We start from the raw sequence: 22,181 nt of genomic DNA on the forward strand, positions 1-22,181 counted from the left end.
CCACTATCTAATTTGCTGTGGCATGCAGTACCAGAGAGAAACGGGTTGAAATAGCCACTAAAAGTCATCCTCTTGAAAATGCTGTTTACATTTGGAGAGACTGGCCCAGATCCTTCACAGGTATTTAGGCACCTAACTCCAGTTGACTTTAATGGAAGTCTAAAGGAGCCTAGATACTTTTGAGGACATGGGCCTCTGTGCCTGTATTGTGGCAGAGTTCCATGAGGCTTCTGTGATGCAAAACTACTAGAACAGTAGATGGGGTGTTACAGGCTAGGACTGAGGTATCTCAGACATACCTAACGACATTGGCAATTCTCTTGTAAAACTAGGAAATGATTACCCGTTCTCCTCAAAAGAGAGGAGAGAAGACAATCCTAGAATAGCAAAAGAAATCTAAGGGGGAAACCAAGCTTGGGGATCCCCCCACTTCCTGCAATAAGGGCTAATCTTACCACACAAACTAGCAAGAAAAAGCAAACCAAGAACTTGCTTGATTTCCTTGCAGATACCTTTGCATATGTATGTTCTCTTTTTATTTGTCAGCTCTGTCTGGAAAATAAGGAAGTTCTGAAAGAGTGCATATGATCTCATGAACCACAGCTTTGGCCACTGCTCTAACTAGTTACACTCCGATGAACATCAGTCTTTACACTGCCTTTTTCCCTGCACAGCAAGATATCTTACTCATTGAACAGTAACTGGATTTTCCAGTTCTGCTTTTATTTAGCATTAGAAATTCTATCTCCTTAGAGTTCTAAGCCGCCCATGAAACAATTTCTGTTTCCTTATTGGTGCCTGACCTGTGTAGTTCTTAAATTCAACTGTTACTTCTAGTTCTCCCTCCTAAGAATATGAAGTCAAAACACAGTCTCTCTGCAAAGATTCATAACTTCCTCTTGACAGGTAAAAAAGCCATTCTCTGTGGACCAAGAACCAAGATGTGTAATCAGAACAGTGCAGAGCCCGCTTTTGGTATCCAGTTTCACAGGTCTTCCAGCTGACTGGATGTTGCTTTTGCTTTATCACATTCAGGTTTGTAAAGCGTGTGTATATAATACACTGAAATTCTTTTCCAGGACACATGAGATGGCCACAGATGACAGACAATCTCCAACACTGGACTCTGTCAGTGATCTGCCCCGCTCTCCTAGCAGTCCCTCTCATCTCACTCATTTCAAACCATTGACTCCTGATCAAGATGAGCCTCCTTTTAAATCTGCCTACAGCTCCTTTGTAAATCTCTTTCGTTTTGGCAAAGGTAAACACACGTTATGAAGCAATAGCTATTAATTGTGCCTAAATGTCCTACCTGCATGTTAATGCATAACTAGTATTTCAAACTATAATACTTCATGAGATGAGGGCATGGTTTCAGACTGCCAGCCAGCTAAATGAATGATTAGGAAGGCTCCTAGGAGAGTTTTACTTTCTTTAGTAGAATATACGAGCTGGATTCACTCTCTGGCAAGGTGGTAGAACCTTGGTCATAGGATTAAGTCTACCAGGAGTGGAAAATGTAGAAATGTGCGTTGCTTGCAACCTCTGATCTACCTAGATTGAGAGCTGGCAGCAGCCAGAAATGGGTGGGGACTAACCAGTGGGGAGATGCATTCATAAGCCTCCTTCAGTAGGGCTTTTATGGAGCCCTAGTCGGAATGTAAAGATCACCCCCCCATAAGAAATTCCCAGAGATGGAAGCAGCCTACCACTGCCTACCCTCATCAGTGAGATGAGCATTTCTGGTGCAAATTCTACCTCTGGCCCTGCTTTTCTCTACTCTCCATCCCCAGTGAATCTGGCACGTCTGTGGTTTCTAAATGGTGAAGTTTCAATAACGCACATAGGGGAACTGCTTCTTGAAGTGCATTTCTAAAGGCTAATGCGATCCTGCGATGCAGAAACGGAATCTCAGATAGGAGTAGGGAGGTTATTTTACCTCTCTATTCGGCACTAGTGTGGCCGCTGCTGGAATATTGTGTCAAGTTCTGGTATTTACTGTTCAAGAAGGATGTTAATAAATTGCAGAACGTTCAGAGGAGAGCCATAAGAATGAGTAAAGGATTAGAAAAATACGTCTTAGAGTGATAGACTTAAGGAGCTCAATCTATTTAGCTTACCAAAGAGAAGAGTAAGGGGTGCTTGATTGCGGTCTATAAATACTTAAATGGGGAGCAAATATGTAATAATAGACTCTTCAGTCTAGTAGAGGGAGGTCTAACTTGATCCAATGGTTGGATGTTGAAGCTAAGTGGGTTTTTTTGGGGTAAAAACAAGCTTGTACAAAACTTTGGGCCAAACTTGACATGCCAGTGTGAACTTTAACACTAAATTGAGCAGGTTTAATTTGAGTTGTTTAAGATAAATATGGCCAGGATCACAAAATGTTTAAAGGGTGGAAATTCTGCTGAAATAAATAAGACACAATGTGAGTATGTTACTCAAAGCAGCAAGATCAGCTTAGCCATACTCAAGCTTCTGTTTGAAGAAGGTGACTTATTACTAAGAGGCTCTATTCATATTGTTAAATATGTTGCCACTGTACTCGGAAAAACTGGTGTTCAAATCAACCCAAAAGATCTATCTTCCAAAAGACAGGCTGGTAGCAAGAACAATTCTTACGTGATTATTATGTGGAAGAATTACACTTGTTATAATTTGTCTTTGCAATTCTTTCTTCATGAAGAGAATACTTGGGAAATGAGAAAGTGTAGAACCCGGCTTGGTTCCTGCCCCGAAGAGCTTCCTAGTTCTGTGTGTGTACAGTGGGAGCCTTGGTCCCTGTCGTGTCCCTTAGGCACGACCATATTACAAATAATAATCCAAATGAAATCTCTCTAAAGCTTCTTTAGCTTTAAACTTGCTTGTGGTGCTAGGTTTCTACTTCCCTTTTGAAGTGTTGGTTTCTTGCTGTTCTTAAACTTAGATGACGGTAGACTTGCATCTCCTGCAGAGAGTGGCCAGGGCGAGCAGCATGCACTGAGTGGGACTTGGTCCAGTCCTCAGCATACCTCCAGGGCACAGTCTCTGAGGTCCCCGGTTCCGTACAAAAAGCAGCTTACTGGGGAGTTACAACGCAGAGCTTCTGCAACTTTAGGTAACACGTGCCTAATTTTAATATTGTTTGCTGTATTTTACATGGGTGCTGGCTAATCCTGGGAGGGGGAGGTACTACTCTCACCTTTCAGGTGGGGAAACGAAGGTAAAGAGTGTTTCAGTGACTTTCCCAAGGCAAGAACAGGGATTAAAACTTGGGAAATCCCTGGCTCTGTTTGCCAATTAGACTTTACATAACCTTCTGTTTAAGCTGCAACTTCTCCTCATGAGCATGTCTGCTCTTCTCTCAAGACACCGTAGTAACTTGACCAGCACATCTTTTTATAATCACTCTTGACAAAATGTTATCTTTATCTTGCTCAAGTAAGGCTAGCAGAAACTCCTAGGTCAAAAATGTTAAGTTGTCTCTATGTAGCCTGGATTGCATTTTTGGATAAAAGTTTAAGTGCCTAATTATTCTGCTGAAATCTAAGAATACAGAACTGACACCTCAAAATGAATTGTAGGGCTCAGTCCTAACAAGACAAAACATGGACCCTCTGGTTTCAGACTACCTGTAACATTCACTTGTTGCATTTTTGAGCAGGAGATGCAACGGGCACTTGCAGAAAATGCTTTAAGTGCCTGATTTAGTGATGCTACTCATACGCCGTACTGAATCGCTTCTAGCCAGCTATCTGGAATGAGTTTAACACTACTGGAATCTGCCATTGTGTAACTGCCGAGCCAGTACCTTGATGGCAGCCCTCCAAAGAACAGAGGTGCTGCAGCAAGCGGTGTTGGTGATTCATAGACTCTAAGGTCAGAAGGGACCATTATGATCATCTAGTCTGACCTCCGGCACAACGCAGGCCACAGAATCTTACCCACCCACTCCTGTAACAAACCCCTAACCTATGTCCGAGTTATTGAAGTCCTCAAATTGTGATTTGAAGACCTCAAGCTACAGAGAATCCTCCAGCAAGTGACCCGTGCCCCATGTTGCAGAGGAAGGCGAAAAACCTCCAGGGCCTCTGCCAATCTGCCCTGGAGGAAAATTCCTTCCCGACCCCAAATATGGCGATCAGTTAAATCCTGAGCATGTGGGCAAGACTCACCAGCCAGCACCCAAGAAAGAATTCTCTGTAGTAACTCAGATCCCACCCCATCTAACATCCCTTCACAGACCACTGGGCAAACTTACCTGCTGATAATCAAAGATTAATTGCCAAAATTAGGCTATCCCATCAGACCATCCCCTCCATAAACTTATCAAGCTTAGTCTTAAAGCCAGATATGTCTTTTGTCATGATGTGGCATTGGCAATCCTTCTGGTTCCTACTAAAGTAACGCCTCAGCATGGAGCTAAAGTACTGTACTGTCAGGAATGCTGTCTCACATGGGACATTGAACCAGGTCTTGACAGCTTGCGGCTATTAAGATTCCCTGGCACTCTCCAGAAGAGTAGAGTTGTCTAATTCTAGCAAAATTCCAATGTTGGTAGCCACCATTTTAAATAGCTTAGTCCTTCATGATGTTCCAGTTGGAAATATTCATTGTCATTCTCTTTGCTTTGTAGTAGTATTGCCTGTGCTATTAAACTGCTCTTATGTTTTGGGGTAGATGGACTAATTGCTGTTTTTTAGACAACTTTAGATACTCTCAGGCATCCAACCTATCCAATAGGCTAAAGTGTGTGTGTGTGTGTAAGGAGGAGGAGGAAACCTTGGGTTTTGGCTTCTGCTGGAAGTAAGCTGCCACAAAATAGATTCTTAGTCTCATTGAGGTTGACTTACGACAGTACTGCATTACTCCAGTTTAATTCCAGGTAATTCAATGGACTTACACTGGAACAAGCCTAGAGTAACAGAGATGTGAATCAGGCCCATTAAATCTAAGTGCGAATCTGAACAAGCACTTTCTGCATGGCAAGCTGGGATGTAAATTTGCCTTGCACTAGCCTGTGGCGCACTAGCTGCGTGTGTGTGGACACTGCTGATGTGCTCTAAAAGTTCCCTGAGGTGCACTTGTAATGTAATAAATGTACTAATTGGAGATATACCAATCTCCTAGAACTGGAAGGGACCTTGAAAGGTCATTGAGTCCAGCCCCCTGCCTTCACTAGCAGGACCAATTTTTGCCCCAGATCCCTAAGTGGCCCCCTCAAGGATTGAACTCACAACCCTGGGTTTAGCAGGCCAATGCTCAAACCACTGAGCTCTTATCAGCAGGGTCCACACAGTTAGTGTGCGGCATGCTGTAGTCTTACACTTACCGCAGGACAAGCTAGTATGTCTGCACAGATAGGCTGAACTTCACACTTCTTCCCAGTGACTTGCTGGTTGCCTCTAGAAAGAAGTACATATTCAAATTTTGTTTATAATGCCATTGTATATTCCAATAAATGGCCTGATATCTTGTTGCATATCTCACAAGTCTGGTAAAATGTGGCTACAGTGACAAAACATTAATTATGCAATAAGGGTGTAAATGATCAGGAGTTTCTCTTTGAAAGGATATTGTCAAGTCTCTCCTGCTTTCTCATATTCTTCTTAAAAAAAAAACCAACTCTTTAAGTCTCTTCCCCCTCCTCAGGATCAATTTCTTCCTTTACCACGTGTTCTTTCTGCCTTTCTTAAGGTGCCGACACTAACAGGTTTAAGGTTGTCTTGTAGTCAGGTTTACACCTGTCTCTGGAACTTATGGCAGGGTTCCTAAAACACTGAGTACACTCTCCCCTTCTTTTGTTTACAAATGTAAGTAAAGTTCTTGGGCAGATGTACAAAGATATTTAGGTGAATAAAAGATGCTGACAGGTGCCTGGTGGGATTTACAAAATCACGTAAATTGCCAAATTTTCATTAGTGTCAATGGGAATTAGGTGCCTAACTTGCTTATATGCTCTTCAAATCCAACAAGACAGCTTTTGGCATCTTTAGCCCCCTAAATGCTTCTGTGAATCTGGCCCTTCACCTTTAGGCGTTATAATCATCTTTACATTACAACAGGTATTAGTATGAAGTAGCCTATTTTAATCCCTTCACAGACAATTAAAGCCTGACGTAAATAAGCAGGTAAACTGAGGTGCAAAGAGGCGAAATGACTTCCGAAGCCCTTATTGAACTGATGGAAGAGGTAGAAATAGAACTTGAGTCCCGTTTGAACCCTCTCTCTATGCAATTGATACTCACATAAGTTTGGGGATAGGATTGCTTAGCTAACTACTGTTTTAAATTCAGAGAAGGAGCAGAAATGACTGTCTTAAAAACTTTTTAGCAACAAAATGGTAAGTTGAAAGCAAAGCTCACGCTTGGAATCTGGACTGTTTTCTACTTCGAGTTGTAATTAATATTTGGGGGCAAATTTAGCTTTAATATTACTATACATTTTTACTTAACTGCTATTACATAAATGGAATTGAGAAGAGACAGTTGGATGCCAGGCTTTCTGAAGATACGTTTGCTGGGCGTAGCACAAAAGGATCACCTGTGAGATTCTGGGCCTGATTCTTCCTGTCCTTCATGTAACCATTGCACAAATGTAAATGATTGCACAAGATGAGGGGCAGGAGGAAGGGAAGGGGCATTAGTATCGCTCATATAGAAGCAATGGACTCAAACTGCTTTTGCTGGAGTTAGAATATACATCCGTGTGCCAAGTTCCATGGTCCAGATTGCACCAAGGCAGCATGACTCAGCTAATGTCATGAGTCTACTATCCACTTTGTGTAGATCTTCATAAGCTGTCCAGTTGATGAAGCAACATTTAATATTAATAGCATTTCTAGCTTGTTACTCAAACATGCTCAGTAATGCTATTCGTGTTAGATGGCTGTAACAGAGCAAGCAGGTAATGGGGAGTGGTAAGGGCATGAACATGGAAGGAACTGACTGAAAACCATAGAAGAGAGACTAGAAAAGAGACTGCATCCAACAATCATGTTGTGCACGATGCACTCAGTTCTGTAAAGCCAGTCACAGGAGAGACTCATGCAGGGGAAGTGAGCATTGACTGATATTAAAATTGGGTCAATGTCTCTTAAATTACTTAACACTGTGTTTCCACTATTGGTGGTACACACACTTGCATGAGCCTGGTATGTGTCCCCATTTATCCTTTTGACCTGTTAGCTTTTAAATCTAACTTTTACTCTAACTAGTACATAGTTAGCTATGTAGATAGAAATTTTCACTAACCTTCTTGTCCTGTCTTGCAACACGCTTACCTAATTTAAACATTCTTATTTCCTGAAGCCATTTGTTTAAAAAGAGCTTTGACTGGTACTTGCAGACCAAATGGTATGATAGGTTAGTTCACGTGGAAGTTTTTTGATACTTACATTATCTCTGCTATCAGAGGTAAACACTTATGTCACTAGAAAACATGCCCATCTGGAAGTTGAAGCATTTACTTTCCAGGCTGTCCTGCTGAATACTGGGAATACTCTGCTGGAGACAGGGAAGAGATCTTAAGATTTAAAGTAGTAAAGATATTTATGCTCATTTGAAATCCTACATTCACTTAAATCTTGTTAAAATATCAGACTCCAATACTATTGACATACTCCAAAATGACACTCAGTTTGGCCTTTAAATTCCAGGTGGTTAAAGGTATAATAAGATCTAAACACTTGGAATCTTTTTCTAAAAACATTTTGTTCTTGTGGCAGGTCTGTAGTGGCTTTGTGGACAAATGTCTAAATGTTTTCTTGCATCTGGGCTGATTAAACACATTTTCTAGGAATGAGGCCATTCAGTAGATTCCCCCTAGTAGATATTTTTAGTTAACTATGGTGCTTTAAAGACAAAATTTCTTCTATCACATCCCCAAAAGTCAGAACCTAATTGTTACTGCACAGCAACAGTTAACTAACACGCTCTTGCCAGTGCTTTCAGCGTTCCTGCTGACATCAGTGATATATAAAGCAGTAAACAAAAAGCAGCCATGTCTATTTTCTCTGTACCAGAGGGAACAAAATAAAATGCTTGTCAGATGGAGAGCGAGGAAGCTGGTAAGAAACCTTTACGCTGTTTTGAAAAGCAAACAGACAGTGTAGAGAAGTAACTCTCTCTTTCAAAACTTTTCTATGGAATATTAGGCAGGAAAAAAATGCATTATGTAATACCAAGGTGAATCATGTTGTAAAGGTTTTGAAGAGACTGACTCTTTATTTTATGCCAGTGATTTAATTTCATGTTTGTAACCAATTAGTAGGTGAAACTAATTGCAGCAAACAGAAAAATGTTGTGGAAAAGTGGCTTAAACTTAACTATAAACATGGCTATTATAAGCTGGCCAAGTGAAACCAGTGGGTGCACTTTTTTGTATCCTTAATGAATCTGATGGTTTCAATGGAGACTCTCAGCTGTGTCCTGGGATTTGCATGAATAGTTACTGCTGTTTGGAATAGTCTTGAATTAAGTCTTTATGTACAGTACAGGACTGAATTCAAGTTCTCTGCTGCAATCTGGTGATTATTAGTGCTTTTAATGAGACTTCCATTGTGTAAGAATTTGCTTTTCTCTTTTTAGAAAATACTGGATGAGAACTACCACTTGTTTTGAGCAGTGATGCCTATTTAAGTTCTTAGATTCTATGGTATTATACTAGAGGGACCAGATAGGTGGCTACAGAAAAATTCAAGCTACTTTGAATGCAGATTACTACTGACTATCTGACAAAAGGCAGCTCTTTTTAAAAAAAAGTAATGATGCAAATTCTAACTTCCTAAACTACATACCCGGTGAACTCTTCTTTTTCCAACGGCATGTTGCCTTATATGACACACACATTTCTATAGTGCCTTTGATGGTGACGATAAGTTTCTCTCCCCTTCAGACACACGAAGGAAAGTGGAACCTTCTCTCAGTGGCCATGATCCTCGGACAGCTGTTCAGCTTAGAAGTCTCAGCACGGTCTTAAAACGTCTCAAAGAAATCATGGAAGGGAAAAGCCAGGTACTACATCAAGGGTTTTAAGTGAGTTAGGTCAGTCAAAGCATATAGAAATTAAAATGTTAAAGGGTTGTGTTGCTGTGTTCCATATATTGCCAATGGAAAAGAGCAAAACCTTATGAAGTTCTCTTGGGGGTTTTACTAGTATTCAGTAGAACAGAGTATGAGTAAACTTGCTATATTTGAGTGGGGAATGGGGAGAAATTCAAACTGGTGAAGTCAACTTTTGATATAAATTGCTTGCCATTATTCGTATTTCCTATTGAATTACTTACTAGATTAGAGTTTCCAGAACTTGCAGAGCAGGATGACCTCATTCCTCCCTTACTATAATATTTCATGATGTTGCTCCCCAAGATCTAACCATGAGCACGTGAAATCTTGTAATTATAGCAATAGCAGCTAATTCTGAAGTTCTGGAAATCGAACTTTAGTTTCAAACGAAGTACAGCCTTTTAAATACAATCACAGCAAACGGAGTGTAACAGGCTGGGAATATTTGCCTGAAACACTCCAGCATATTAGCAGGTGTTGATCCTGCTGGGAAAAAGTTAAATGGGTTCTGCTGACTTAGCTCCACCTCCCTTCATATCCCAGTGGGGTTGGCTATCTGGAGAAAATCTGTTGTGAACAGAGCAGACCTAACATGAATAGCCAAGCCTGGGGACAAGGTATGAGCAGGCAGTTGTGTATCTTCATTAACAATAAAACTGAGAAGGGGTTGAAACTAGGTGGTTTTTAGCATGTAAGCTGTGTTAGGGTTGCAGCCAATCTGCTCTTTTGCTGACAAAAGATGTTCCATGTGATGATGATTAACTGGGGAAGTGCAGGCTGAAGTCCTTTGCTTCAAAGGACAATTGTGATACTTTGTTGTTTTTGTTTGTTTGTTTGTTTGTTTTTGTTTTTCCTCACCGCCATGCAGTAGTTACCTGATCAGCAAAGGTACAGGGATAAAACTGGGATGGGAATTTTCAAGGTCTTTGCAGAGACAGGAGCTCAGCAGATTTTGGCTGGCTAGAGGTTCTGTGGCAGGGTCTTGTCACAGAGACTTCGCAGTGGCTCTGTCAGCACCTTGAATGGAGAAGTTGTTGGATATACATTTTATCCCTCTGTTATCAGGAAAGAAGGCCTGCAGCTGGGTCTGAAGTTCCTGATGCTGACTTAGGAGTTCCTGATCAGCTCCGTAGCTCCTTTGAAGTCTGAAACAAAAATAAAAGGATCAGAGTAATTTCCTCTTGGGTAGACCAGTTTTCAAACCTCCTGAGGAATGCTTTTACCCTGTTATGAATGCTCTGGCCAGGGTGGAATGCACATGGACAGAAAAGTTGAGCTCTCTTTTTTAAAATGACCCAAATATATCAATTTGGTAGACGGAAGCATGCCTCCCAAGATGAATTACTGGAGACATCAGCAAGGAGAAGTTGATTATCATTTGGGGAGACCTGTGCTGTTCTTAATCAGAAGAGATGAACTGTTGCATTGGCACAAGAGTCTCTGCTTCAGTGAAGAAAAGGGTTTGGGCTCCCCTTCACTAACATGTTATTACAGAGTAGTACATAAAGTCAAGAATCCACTGTTGATAACTCCGCAGAGTTCAATGCCAGCAGCTTTAGAAGGACCTGATACAGCTTTTCAGGCATTTCCCAAACTCTGGGAAGATGAGGTCATCACGGTCAAGCTCTTGCTGCTATGACCCAATGAAGCCACAAGATGTTTTATGGATCCTTGTAGATCCTTGTGTGCAGGCTGCAATTACATGTAATCACCATGGCAACATCTGAACAAACTGCAATAGTATGCTCTCTGAATGTGGAGATCTTCAGCTGCTGTGTGAAATGACTCAAACATTCTCTTATTGCGGGTGCTGGTACAACTCTACTATAGAGCACATTGTCTTTGTCTGAAACACACATCAGACGCTAAAAGACCTTACACTAGAGCATGCAGCACCAGAGACACTGACTCAGTCAGCTGCTTTTTGGGCACCCTCTGCTGTGTTGCAAATATATTGCAAAGCAGTCTCATTTGACAAAGACACTTCAGTTTGGTAGCTGCTTCAGGTCCCTGAACATTCGGAAACAACGTGTTCTGTACAGGACATAAGTGTCTCTAGTGGTGTGTGATAGAGATCCTGCAGGCCAAAGGGCATTTGTGTTGACATTTCTAGGGTTGTTTGTTTTATTTTTAATTTTTAAATCAAATCTTGATGTTTAAATTCTTTCCCCCAAGGTCTCTTGGGGTAATATCAGTTGCTGATCGGAAATGATGCAATATTTAGCAGATTGCATGTATTGAGCAGCCACTTCAGAACATATTTGCTTCAGATGAGTCAGTGATAAAAGCATGCTGTATTAATAATTAATAATATTTCTGTATTAACTCGTTCTGGTTTGTCCTTGGAACAACTTGCCACTGTCATTTCACAAAAAAATCAGTTTTGCCAAATCGCCCTCAGCCAGAACTGAACTCTTGCAATGATCATTATACTCGGAGTCATTGTAATAGACAAACCAAAGTACTGTTTAATGTCCCCATATATTGTCTGTCTAACATGTAGTAGGGATGAGCAGGGGAAGGAAAATAATTTTTTCATGTGCTAGTTGAAGTCTTACCTACAGATTACAAGCTTTTGATTGTTGAAACGTTTTCTTAATGGACCAGCCAGATTGAGAATTTGATTAGGATAATTCAGTTTAGTTCGGTGGCTAAGAACTTGATCAATCATTTTATTTATGACCTTGTGACTCTTTACAGTGCTGCATCAAATCTATGCACTATTTTAATTTTATAAATATACCCAGCTTCACTTTTTTTCACTCACTGCTTGTGTAGCAGCCAGTAGCATAGAAATCTGTCTCATTTCTCTAATATGACTTTCTTTGTAGGATAGTGATTTAAAGCAGTACTGGATGCCAGACAGCCAGTGTAAAGAATGTTATGACTGTAGTGAGAAATTCACCACCTTCCGGCGCAGACACCACTGTCGGCTGTGTGGGCAGATCTTCTGTAGCCGATGCTGCAACCAGGAAATCCCTGGAAAATTTATGGGTTACACAGGTATACTCTTTTATTTGTTCCTGGTGCATTTATGTATTAAAAATTGATTGTTTTTCAGATATCTAATGCACTCAGAATACTGGTTGTTAAAGAATTAAGGGGTCCAGTTTTAACAATTAATCCTAAAAAGCCACTCTAACAAGGTAAAAGCAAATTAAAAACCCAGAATGCAATAATACGTTTATGTGCACACACCCATGTATAACAAAATATAAAGCAGTGGTTAAAATTTTCCAAAGTACCTCAGTGACTTGGGAGCCCAAATTGTTTTGATTTCCAATGAGCCTAGGGTTTATAAATCACTGAGGTGCTTTGGAAAACTTTACTAGATAAGAAAAGGGTGAATCATCTTAAAAGGATGAAGAAACAAAGAAAGATGGCCAGTATTTAACAGACATGTCAAACATGACACAGTATGTTCACAAATAAAACTTGATTTCTTAAAATGGCTGAGTATGCGTTCACTCAATGCCACAAATTCAGTTTACTTACAAAATTTTCAATATTAATCTCTAAACTCTGAAGTCTAGAAACAATTGAGATACAGCTTGTTCCCAACTGGTTTGTAATCCTTCACTTCCTACTACCACTCCATAATTTTGGTAGCATGTAAGCTTCTTTGGGGTGGTAGCCAGATCTACATGAAACAGATCTACATGCTTAACTTTTGAACTTGGAGAATTTCCTTGTGTGGTGGTGGTGGTGTGGTTTTTTTGTTTTGTTTTGTTTTTTGCTTTTCTTCAAATGAGCCCCAGAAACTCAAGTTAGTGCACAAGTCCTGAAACAGGGAACCCCTGCTTTGACAGATTTCATGAGACTCTCCCAAGCAGGGCACTTCTCCTGTACACTGGTTTACATTCCTCCTGCTTCCTTTTTCTGCAGGGGATCTCCGAGCTTGCACTTACTGCCGCAAAATAGCTTTAAGCTACGCACACTCCACAGACAGTAACTGCATTGGGGAAGACTTAAATGCGCTATCTGATTCTACCTGTTGTGTATCTGTACTGGAACCTGGGGAGCCACGCACACCTGTTGGGAGTAGAAAAGCTAGCCGAAATATCTTTTTGGAGGAGGATCTTACTTGGCAAAGGTATGAAATGGTTTCATATTAGTTTGGTTAGGGGTCAGAATCTCAGCCACGCTTCCAGATTGTCATCTGTTTTTAGGCGAAGAAGTTGGACCACTACAAGATATTACCTCACCTATGTAGGCTCAGGCTGTTAGTTTGCCTCTGATAATTTTAAGCTTATCTTCTGTAAAAGACCTGAACCCTGCGCTTGGTTCTAACTTTCTCCTTCAGTGGAGAGAAGAGATGTGGCCAGTAATTCAATCTTAGTGAGGCTGTTGGCATTTGGAATAATAAACCCTTTAAAACTAGACTGGAGCTGGAAGCTGGTAATGTGAATAGGAGCATTCACTGTAACAGTGTAGGCTTGCGGCTTCATAGAGATGGAAGGTATCTCTGTTTTTCTTCCTCCCCTGGTGAGTCAGGCTTCAGTTCAAAAAAGTGTTAGCTTGCTGACTGTCAGAATTAGGAATGGTAGACTCCAAAAATGCTCTCTGGGCCGATACTAATGAAATTAGCAGACAGTAACTGTCTGCAGAAAGAGTCAAACGCCTGCTATGAGGCTGCAGGGACAACTTGAGGGGTTCTTTTATCTCTGTCATAAGAGCCAAAGCTCTCCCTAGTGGTCTTAGATAGAAAATCACTAAGAGGAAAGGAGAGAAACAGTCTTGTCTTGTACAGCATTTAAGCCACAACATGATGTTTACTTTCACTGATCTTGACTAGTGTGAGAAGAACTTAAATATGTTCCAGGACTGCAGGGTCAGGATAAAACTGGAGTGTTCTTTTAATACAATCATGCTTGCTTTGTAACCAGAAGAGTACTATAAGTGGTAATGTGTAACTTTTCTCTAGAGGCAAGAGTTAGATTTTTTTTTCTACATATTCTAGTGGTTAATGCTCTACTGGCAATAAAAGAGAGCTCAAAATGGCTGTCTTCAGAGAATCCTGATTTCCACTTCAACTTCCCTTCAGTGTGTGCTAACAACTAGAATGAAAGTACTCTGTCTAAGCTGTCTTTAGGTCTAAATAAAGATCTAGTTTTAAAGAGATTCTGTCAAGATGAATGATTCTTTTGTCTTGGATCATTTCTTAAATGTTAAGACAGTCTATAAACTAATACTCGATGTAGGCAGTTTGCTAACCATCTCTAACCTTGTATCTGGGGACACTAACTAAATTCCTTTACTAAGTACATACAGTGTAGGCCTCAGCATTTTATTAAAAACAAACTAGTATTTTTAAAGTGTCTGATAGAAGTGCTGTCTAAGGAATCTGAACTGTAGAACAGCGAGTTCTGTGGCATGCTCACAAAGGCATCTGTTGCTTTTCAGGTGTATGAGAATGCTGCAAAATACTGTAAATCATGAGACCTTCTGATCTGCCTTTATAGCTTTTTTTCCACTCCCATGATGTCTTTAGCATGGGAGTATGACAGTTCCCAAGTAGAATAATAGTGTGTGGAAAGCATTTGCATCTTTATTCTTGGCAGTCTTAATACAGCCTTGGAGAAAAAGTTCTTCTGAATCTTGAAAGACTGGTATCTCTGGAGATGTCATAATTATCAGCGTTGTAGGGAAATTGGCTGAATGAGCATGGTGTAATGGTTTTTGGAAGAAGCTAGCTTGTTTTTGTTTCTCCCCCTCATCAGATTAGGCTTAAAATTCATTAGTAAGGGAGTACACGCTGAAAGTCTTAAGCAAACTTCTTAACAGTACTGCAGTAGAAACTTGGCAAACTAAACTCAGCTTTGCAATTAAAGCAGAACTTAATTCATGTTTGTAAGCCATGAGATACTTCATGCTAGGTGTAGGCTGCTTAAAGAGAATATTGAGAAGAAGCTGCAGCTCGGTCTTCCCAGGGTAACAAGAACTCAAGTCTGCTACTATTCTACTGAATTTGAGGAGAAATATGTCTTCTCTCCAAACTATATAAACTCTTTAGAGCAGTCAGAAAAACCTTTATGGGGCAGGGCTGCTGTATTTATTCAGAGCACCCAAGAGCATGCTAAGGTGCTGAATGGACAAAGACTCTGCCCTTGTGCTGAACAGCTGCTAATTGAAGTAGTAGGGCAAGATGGATAAAGGCGAGGAAAGGAGGACAAAGGTTCTACCGATAAGAGGGTTACTGAGGCTTGTGCATGTGTTATGGTGGTAGCTATGTTCTTTATCAGTAGCTCCGTGGATGGACTTTAGATATTTAAGGTAATTTAATTTCTTGGGGAGCAGGGGAATGTTGTGAAGGAGGAAGGGCAAGGAGTATCAGGCACTAGTACTACCAAGTGGGAGGGAGGTGAGTTAAAGAGAGGCAGGGTAGTGGGGGAGAGGATGAGGATGAAGAGTAGATGAGGATTTGGGCATTTTGAAAGACGCTGGCGGTGAAGTCTAAAATGAGAGCGCCATACCAGTCTTTTGTACAGCTGTCCTTGGGCTGATGTTATGAAGGATCTTTCCCCTGTGCTCTGGCTGCTCTTTAACTTATCAAGTGTGCAAATCATGTTATCCCAAATAGTGTTGGTTTTAACTGAGACTGTTTGTTTGTTTTTAGTGCTAATTTGTGATGGTGGTTGTCTTAACAGAGCTCTATTCTTTGCAGTCTGATTCACCCAGATTCTTCAACTACCACACTGTCAACACGCCTTGTGTCTGTACAGGAGGATCCAGGGAAGTCTCCTGCTCGAAATAGGTAAATTACCGTGTGTGTGTGAAGATCTCTCTTCCTAACCACAATACCATGCATCATGAATATGAAATAAATATGATTTGGTAAAATCTTCTCTTGATCAGTTCTGAACTTGTCTCCTGAGGTAATGAGAGGACCACTGTGCTATTAAAGGTACAGTCTGTTGGTTGAGATGTGAGGTAAAAATCCTGTTCACTTGTGGTCATTGAAGAACCCAGATGTCTTTGCTTTCAGTAATTATACAATGCCAAATGTATTTAAGTATTCTAATCATAGAATCTCAGGGTTGGAAGGGACCTCAGGAGGTCATCTAGTCCAACCCCCTGCTCAAAGCAGGACCAAACCCAACTAAATCATCCCAGCCAGGGCTTTGTCAAGCCTGACCTTAAAAACCTCTAAGGAAGGAGATTCCACTACCTCCCTAGGTAACCCATTCCAGTTCTTCACCACCCTACTAGTGAAAAAGTTTTTTCTAATATCCAGCCTAAACCTCTCCCTCTGCAACTTGAGACCATTACTCCTTGTTCTGTCATCTACCACTGAGAACAGTCTGGATCCATCCTCTTTGGAACCCCCTTTCAGATAGTTGAAAGCAGCTATCAAATCCCCCCTCATTCTTCTCTTCTGCAGGCTAAACAATCCCAGTTCCCTCAGCCTCTCCTCATAAGTCATGTGCTCCAGCCCCCTAATCATTTTTGTTGCCCTCCGCTGGACTCTCTCCAATTTATCCACATCCTTCTTGTAGTGTGGGGCCCAAAACTGGACACAGTACTCCAAATGAGGCCTCACCAGTGCTGAGTAGAGGGGAATGATCACATCCCTCGATCTGCTGGAAATGCCCCTACTTATACAACCCAAAATGCCATTAGCCTTCTTGGCAACAAGGCCACACTGTTGACTCATATTCAGCTTTTCGTCCACCGTAACCCCTAGGTCCTTTTCTGCAGAACTGCTGCCCAGCCATTCGGTCCCTAGTCTGTAGCAGTGCATGGGATTCTTCCGTCCTAAGTGCAGGACTCTGCACTTGTCCTTGTTGAACCTCATCATATTTCTTTTGGCCCAATCCTCTAATTTGTCTAGGTCCCTCTGTATCCTATCCCTACCCTCCAGCGTATCAACCACTCCTCCCAGTTTAGTGTCATCTGCAAACTTGCTAAGGGTGCAGTCCACACCATCCTCCAGATCGTTAATGAAGATATTGAATAAAACCGGCCCCAGCACCGACCCTTGGGGCACTCCACTTGATACCGGCTGCCAACTAGACATGGAACCATTGATCACTACCCGTTGAGCCCGACCATCTAGCCAGTTTTCTATCCACCTTACCGTCCATTCATCCAGCCCATACTTCTTTAACTTGCTGGCAAGAATACTGTGGGAGACTGTATCAAAAGCTTTGTTAAAGTCCAGAAATAGCACATCCACTGCTTTCCCCTCGTCCACAGAGCCGGTTATCTTGTCATAGAAGGCAATTAGGTTAGTCAGGCATGACTTGCCCTTGGTGAATCCATGCTGACTGTTCCTGATCACTTTCCCCTCCTTTAAGTGGTTCAGGATTGAGGACCTGTTCCATGATTTTTCCAGGGACTGAGGTGAGACTGACTGGCCTGTAGTTCCCTGGATCTTCCTTCTTCCCTTTTTTAAAGATGGGCACTACATTAGCTTTTTTCCAGTCATCCGGGACCTCCCCCGATCGCCATGATTTTTCAAAGATAATGGCCAATGGCTCTGCAATCTCATCAGCCAACTCCTTTAGCACCCTCGGATGCAGCGCATCCGGCCCCATGGACTTGTGCTCGTCCAGCTTTCCTAAATAGCCCTGAACTACTTCTTTCTCCACAGAGAGCTGGTCACCTCCTCCCCATACCATGCTGCAGAGTGCAGCTGCCTGGGAGCTGACCTTGCACAGCTAAACATGCTTCCTGCCCTGAGGAGCTTGCAGGCTACATGTGACTAAACAAGCAAGACTAATAATAGGGTTGGGGAGAAAAAGGACCAGGAATACAGTAAGATTGGACTGTTACTCTAGTTCAGTAGTGTGGCTGTTTTGATGGTACCACGAAAACTGGATTGGCTGTTCCATTGGAACAGAATGAAAAGAAAGCATGGAAGCAGGTTAGTGAGAGACCAGAAGAGAGGCTGGGGGAGGAGACTGTGGTTATGTCCTAAAGGCCATGATTGGGAAAAGGTGAGAGGAAATTGAAAGCTTTTGAGAGCAAGAGAAATGGTGTAAGTAGAAAGGTGGAAAAATTAGCACTTATATGGGGAGGTTGAGAGGGAACAGAAGGAAGAATTATGGTAACAAGGACAAGAGATGCTGTACTGAATTGATTGGTTCACTTCACCTGTGTCACTTGGCTGCTAAAACCAAGGCTATCAGTTCAGTTAATAGCATCTGGATGCATGCCCCTTTTATTAATTAGCACCTCTTGTAAGAGAAACCATGTTAGCCCATTTGTCCTGGCTGAATTCCATTTGGATCACTAACTTCTGCATTGAGTTCCCCTGGCAGATTCAATTGGAGAAATCTCTCCTGACCTCAACAGCTGTGTTCATTCTGTGTGTGCTTTTGGAACTCTGTAAGCAAATTCTGTTCAGGTTGTTTTTGAGTGAACTGAGCATAGACTATTCCCTGGATTTCAGTTTGCTTGTTTGAGATGTTGGCTCATGCAGCAAATCTGTAGGAATTTTTTTTTCTTACATCTGCTGCTGGCTGAACTGGTTCCTTTTCTCACTTCACTATTCCCACACCTAATCTTGTATAAGAGTAGTTAAACTTCCAGGTGCCAAAGTAGATTTTAATAAATGTAAAAAATAATCAGCTGCATTTTTTTTCTGAAGCTTTTGTCTAAATGAGCTTTCTGATGGGGAATCCCTTGCTAGAATTTAGTCATTTTTGATACTGTGAGTTTGTTTGGTGCTACATAATAACTGGTTCCTACCCCAAAGAGCTTCCAGCTGTAACTGCCAGATCTAGGACACAAACACAAGGAGAGAACATGATGGCTAGGAAAAGATAATGTGAGTCTTAATATTGTTAAAGAAGTTTCAGAGAGTTGGTATTGTCCTCTAGAAAGATCACTAGGTGTCACCAATGTACTCAGTATTACACAAATGCGGAGCATGGTCTCTATTAGGAGACACGGGCAGAACAAGTTAAGATAACGGAGGTGGGCAGGGGGAAATGGAGGGCCTGCCTGGTTTACAAGGAGATTATGTGGCTGCTTTAGTAGCTCATATCTCGGTAGTTCAGCTCTTCCTCTTTTGAGCTCCACTGAGACTTCAAAACAAAGGAACAGTGGAGGGAAGTGGGGTTGAGGAGCTAGATATAGGTTTCTCACCCTCCTTCCCTCTTTATCACCTTTAAGTGTGTTAGTACCAACAATCTATGAATGATTGGCAAACAGAGCAGGAAGTCCAGAATTAAAGCTCAATGCTGAATGACTGTAAAAACATGGAAAAGCTAGGGCCATGGAGCTACTCTCCTCTACTCCCAGTTCCCTGCTGGAGAAGGTGGCGCTGTTCCCAGAAGGCTCAGACTGGCTGGCTGCTTATGTGGAGTAGGAGTGTCCTGAGCAATGCCTGGCTGACCCAATTTGCAGCTGTTCAGTCTAACAGTTATTAGTAACTTTTTTTGGAATGGCTCTCTGACCTTAGTATCTGTCCTTAAATGTTCACTTAGGGAAATACAGAGTGATGATGCAAAGCCACCCTGTCTCTGAATCTTGAGAATTTTGGCAAAGTCAGTGTCCCAGCCAATGAGACTCTCTTGGTATCTGTAGCTTTGGGTCATGCAACAGAGGCTGAATGCTTTCTTTTGGCAGACTATGAATTCTTATAGTGCTTAGCTTTTAACGTGTTAAAAGCACTGTGTGGGCATCTCCAGCTAAACAAACAAACTTTGTCATCCCTTTAAGAAGGTTATTCTGTCACTGCTGCAGGAAGTAAAGGGATTAAAAATCACAGATGACAAAATTTGCAGTAAATATCCGGGAGATAAAGTGCAGCAAAACCAGTATTGGGATGGGTATTGGAGGGGACTCGCTCTTACTAGATCTCATTAGAACTCCAGTGTACAGCAAACTAAGTGGAATAGTTATGGAATTAATTTAAGTGTTGGGGAGGGCATGTTGTGGGAAGCTTTTGGGACTGATCTTGGATGGCTGGTTAACTGTTTTATGTGCACTAAAAGCCCTGTGAAGTTACAAGTCAGTACTGAACCTAAAATCTCGGAATAAATGTTACAGGCCACTTCTTATAATAGACACTTAAATCTTTGAGGACAATGGTTCATTCAGTGGGTTTGATAGCAAAAAAAACCCAACAAACTGCTCATCGTCTCCCCCCCCAAGTATATATATATTTTTTTCTGATCATACCAACTTGATCTCAGTCTTACACAAGACCTAGTCCTTTAATGGGAGGAATCGATGTGGAAGCGAAGAGTAAAATATTTTTAAAGTGACTTAACAAAAAATTGGTGTAACTGGGGAATACTGTTAGCAAGGGCTTTAGAACCACAATCAACTTGTTAGAGATACTATTCAAAGATCTAGAAAAGCCATTTCTACACTCTTACCTTTCCAAAGGTATCCTAGCGTATGAGGGTTGACAGTCATGATACTCTTGCCAAGGCTTTCAAAAATAAGGGCTAAATGGCAGGCACTTAGAGGCCTGATTATTTTTGTATTTCAGCTGTAACAAGCACCAGGCAGCTTCCATTGAGTAGGTATGCAGCTGTATTCTGTCCAGAGCGAGGCATGTTTCCTGGGCGGAAGTTGTATCCTAAATGCTTAAGTCTTAGTGCAATAGTTACGAAGAGCCAGTGCTTCCTCCCTGTGGCCCTTGCTTGCTTATTTGCCTTGTTTAATGTTTTGCTGTTTCTCACTCTGTTCTGATGGTAGTCCATTTTGTACTGGAGGGAGGAGGGGTCTGTTTGTGGCCCCCCCCCTTTGGCAGTTTTTTCTTTAGAGCCACTTCACATCAAAAATACCCATATTCTGCTCTCTCTGTCATTCTTACCATATCTCATCCACCTCAGTCGGGGATGAACCGAGACCCCAAAGCAGTGTACAGGCTTGAGATCTCCTCTGAGGGTCTGAAGAGGCAATCTCACTTTTTTTGTGTGTTCTGTAGATTCAAACTATTTTCTTCTAACAGTCAGAACTGATCAGAGTCTGGTATAAAATCCTTGTGTAGATATGCTCCCTCTAACCCCTAGGTATTTATGACTTTGCTTAGAATATCTCTAAACTTTCCAGAGTTCATTAGTCACTCAGTCATTTCCCTAAAAAATTATTAAATCATCTTTCAGAATACATGGCAGCAGGTCCCCAAAATGCCTGACACATGTTAATCAAATACATGTTCTCTCTGCAATGTACTGTGGCATTTTTAGTAGCAATGACAGCAAGTTAATAATCAATATGCGAGGCAAAGTAGTGCCATGCTCTGTTTTGAGGGGTATTAAGGCTGCCTTTTGCACTTACCTCCTAATTCTCTAGTGCATTGAACAGGCAAATATAGCTAATTGCCATAGCTGCTATTTGACTGCTAACTTGACTGAATTCCATTTCTAGCTCCTTTGGCATATGGATGACCATTCTAACTAGCTATTTGATATAGATTTATTTGCCAGTCGAGGTAAGTATAAAGTACTGAAAATAAGAGGGTCATACAAGAGACTATAAAGGATGTTCTTAGAGGACCCAAGTCTGCCACAGTTAGGATGCCCACAGATGGTCTTGTTAAAATCAATTGAATTACTCTATGTAGTGAAGTAAATAGGGATACTGAGGCAGAGAGGTGAAATGACTTGCTCAAGGTTACCCAACAGGCCAGTGGCAGAGCTGGGAACAGAACCCAGATCTCGAGTCCCAGTCCAGTGTGCTATGCACTAGGCTCCACTGCATCTATCATGTATTCAGAAAGAACAGCCAGAAATCTCTCCGTTCATCTTGCTACATGTACTTACAGATGCTTCAGCTAATACTTCAGAGAGCAGATGGTTCAGTGAGCTGTGGCAAATTGAGTAGTTATTTGTTGGGAGAGGATGAGTAGGGTACTGTTTACTCCAGCAGACTGGGAAGAAAAAGTTTTGTTTTGTTATTTGAAATACCTGGGAGGTACTTAAATACTACGCTTATAAGGAGGCCATGTATGTACCCAGTATCTGTCTTTGAAAGACTTTTATCGTGTATGTTTAATATCAGACTTATTGCAAATGCTGATCTTCAAGAAAACTATATATACAAGGTAAAACTGCTTTGTGAATGTGACTTTAAAAAAACCAAAACAACAAAAACCAAAACACTAGTAATAAAACACAGGTTAGGTATGTAGACTTTAAATGATAAAATTTAAGTTTATTTATAGGTGGTAGCCCA

The 22,181-nt window shown here is 41.4% G+C and overlaps 1 protein-coding gene across 4 annotated transcripts in view; it reads left to right on the top strand.

Moving 5' to 3' along the window:
- PIKFYVE (phosphoinositide kinase, FYVE-type zinc finger containing) overlaps positions 1 to 22,181 on the top strand; it is a 97,461-nt gene that overhangs the window by 2,805 nt on the left and 72,475 nt on the right. For 3 of the 4 annotated variants that reach the window (XM_045033113.1, XM_045033112.1, XM_045033115.1), the window contains exons 2-7: positions 1,080 to 1,261; positions 2,927 to 3,097; positions 8,875 to 8,993; positions 11,876 to 12,047; positions 12,930 to 13,137; positions 15,709 to 15,798. In XM_045033113.1, the coding sequence (XP_044889048.1) occupies positions 1,090 to 1,261; positions 2,927 to 3,097; positions 8,875 to 8,993; positions 11,876 to 12,047; positions 12,930 to 13,137; positions 15,709 to 15,798 (932 nt within the window). In that variant the 5' untranslated portion in view covers positions 1,080 to 1,089. Of the gene's footprint in view, positions 1 to 1,079; positions 1,262 to 2,926; positions 3,098 to 8,874; positions 8,994 to 11,875; positions 12,048 to 12,929; positions 13,138 to 15,708; positions 15,799 to 17,718; positions 17,911 to 22,181 lie in introns of those variants that run through there. The other variant, XM_045033114.1, reaches the window with a different exon arrangement.

This window comes from Mauremys mutica, chromosome 10 (assembly GCF_020497125.1).
Source record: "Mauremys mutica isolate MM-2020 ecotype Southern chromosome 10, ASM2049712v1, whole genome shotgun sequence".
In the NCBI taxonomy this organism is placed as follows: domain Eukaryota; kingdom Metazoa; phylum Chordata; order Testudines; family Geoemydidae; genus Mauremys; species Mauremys mutica.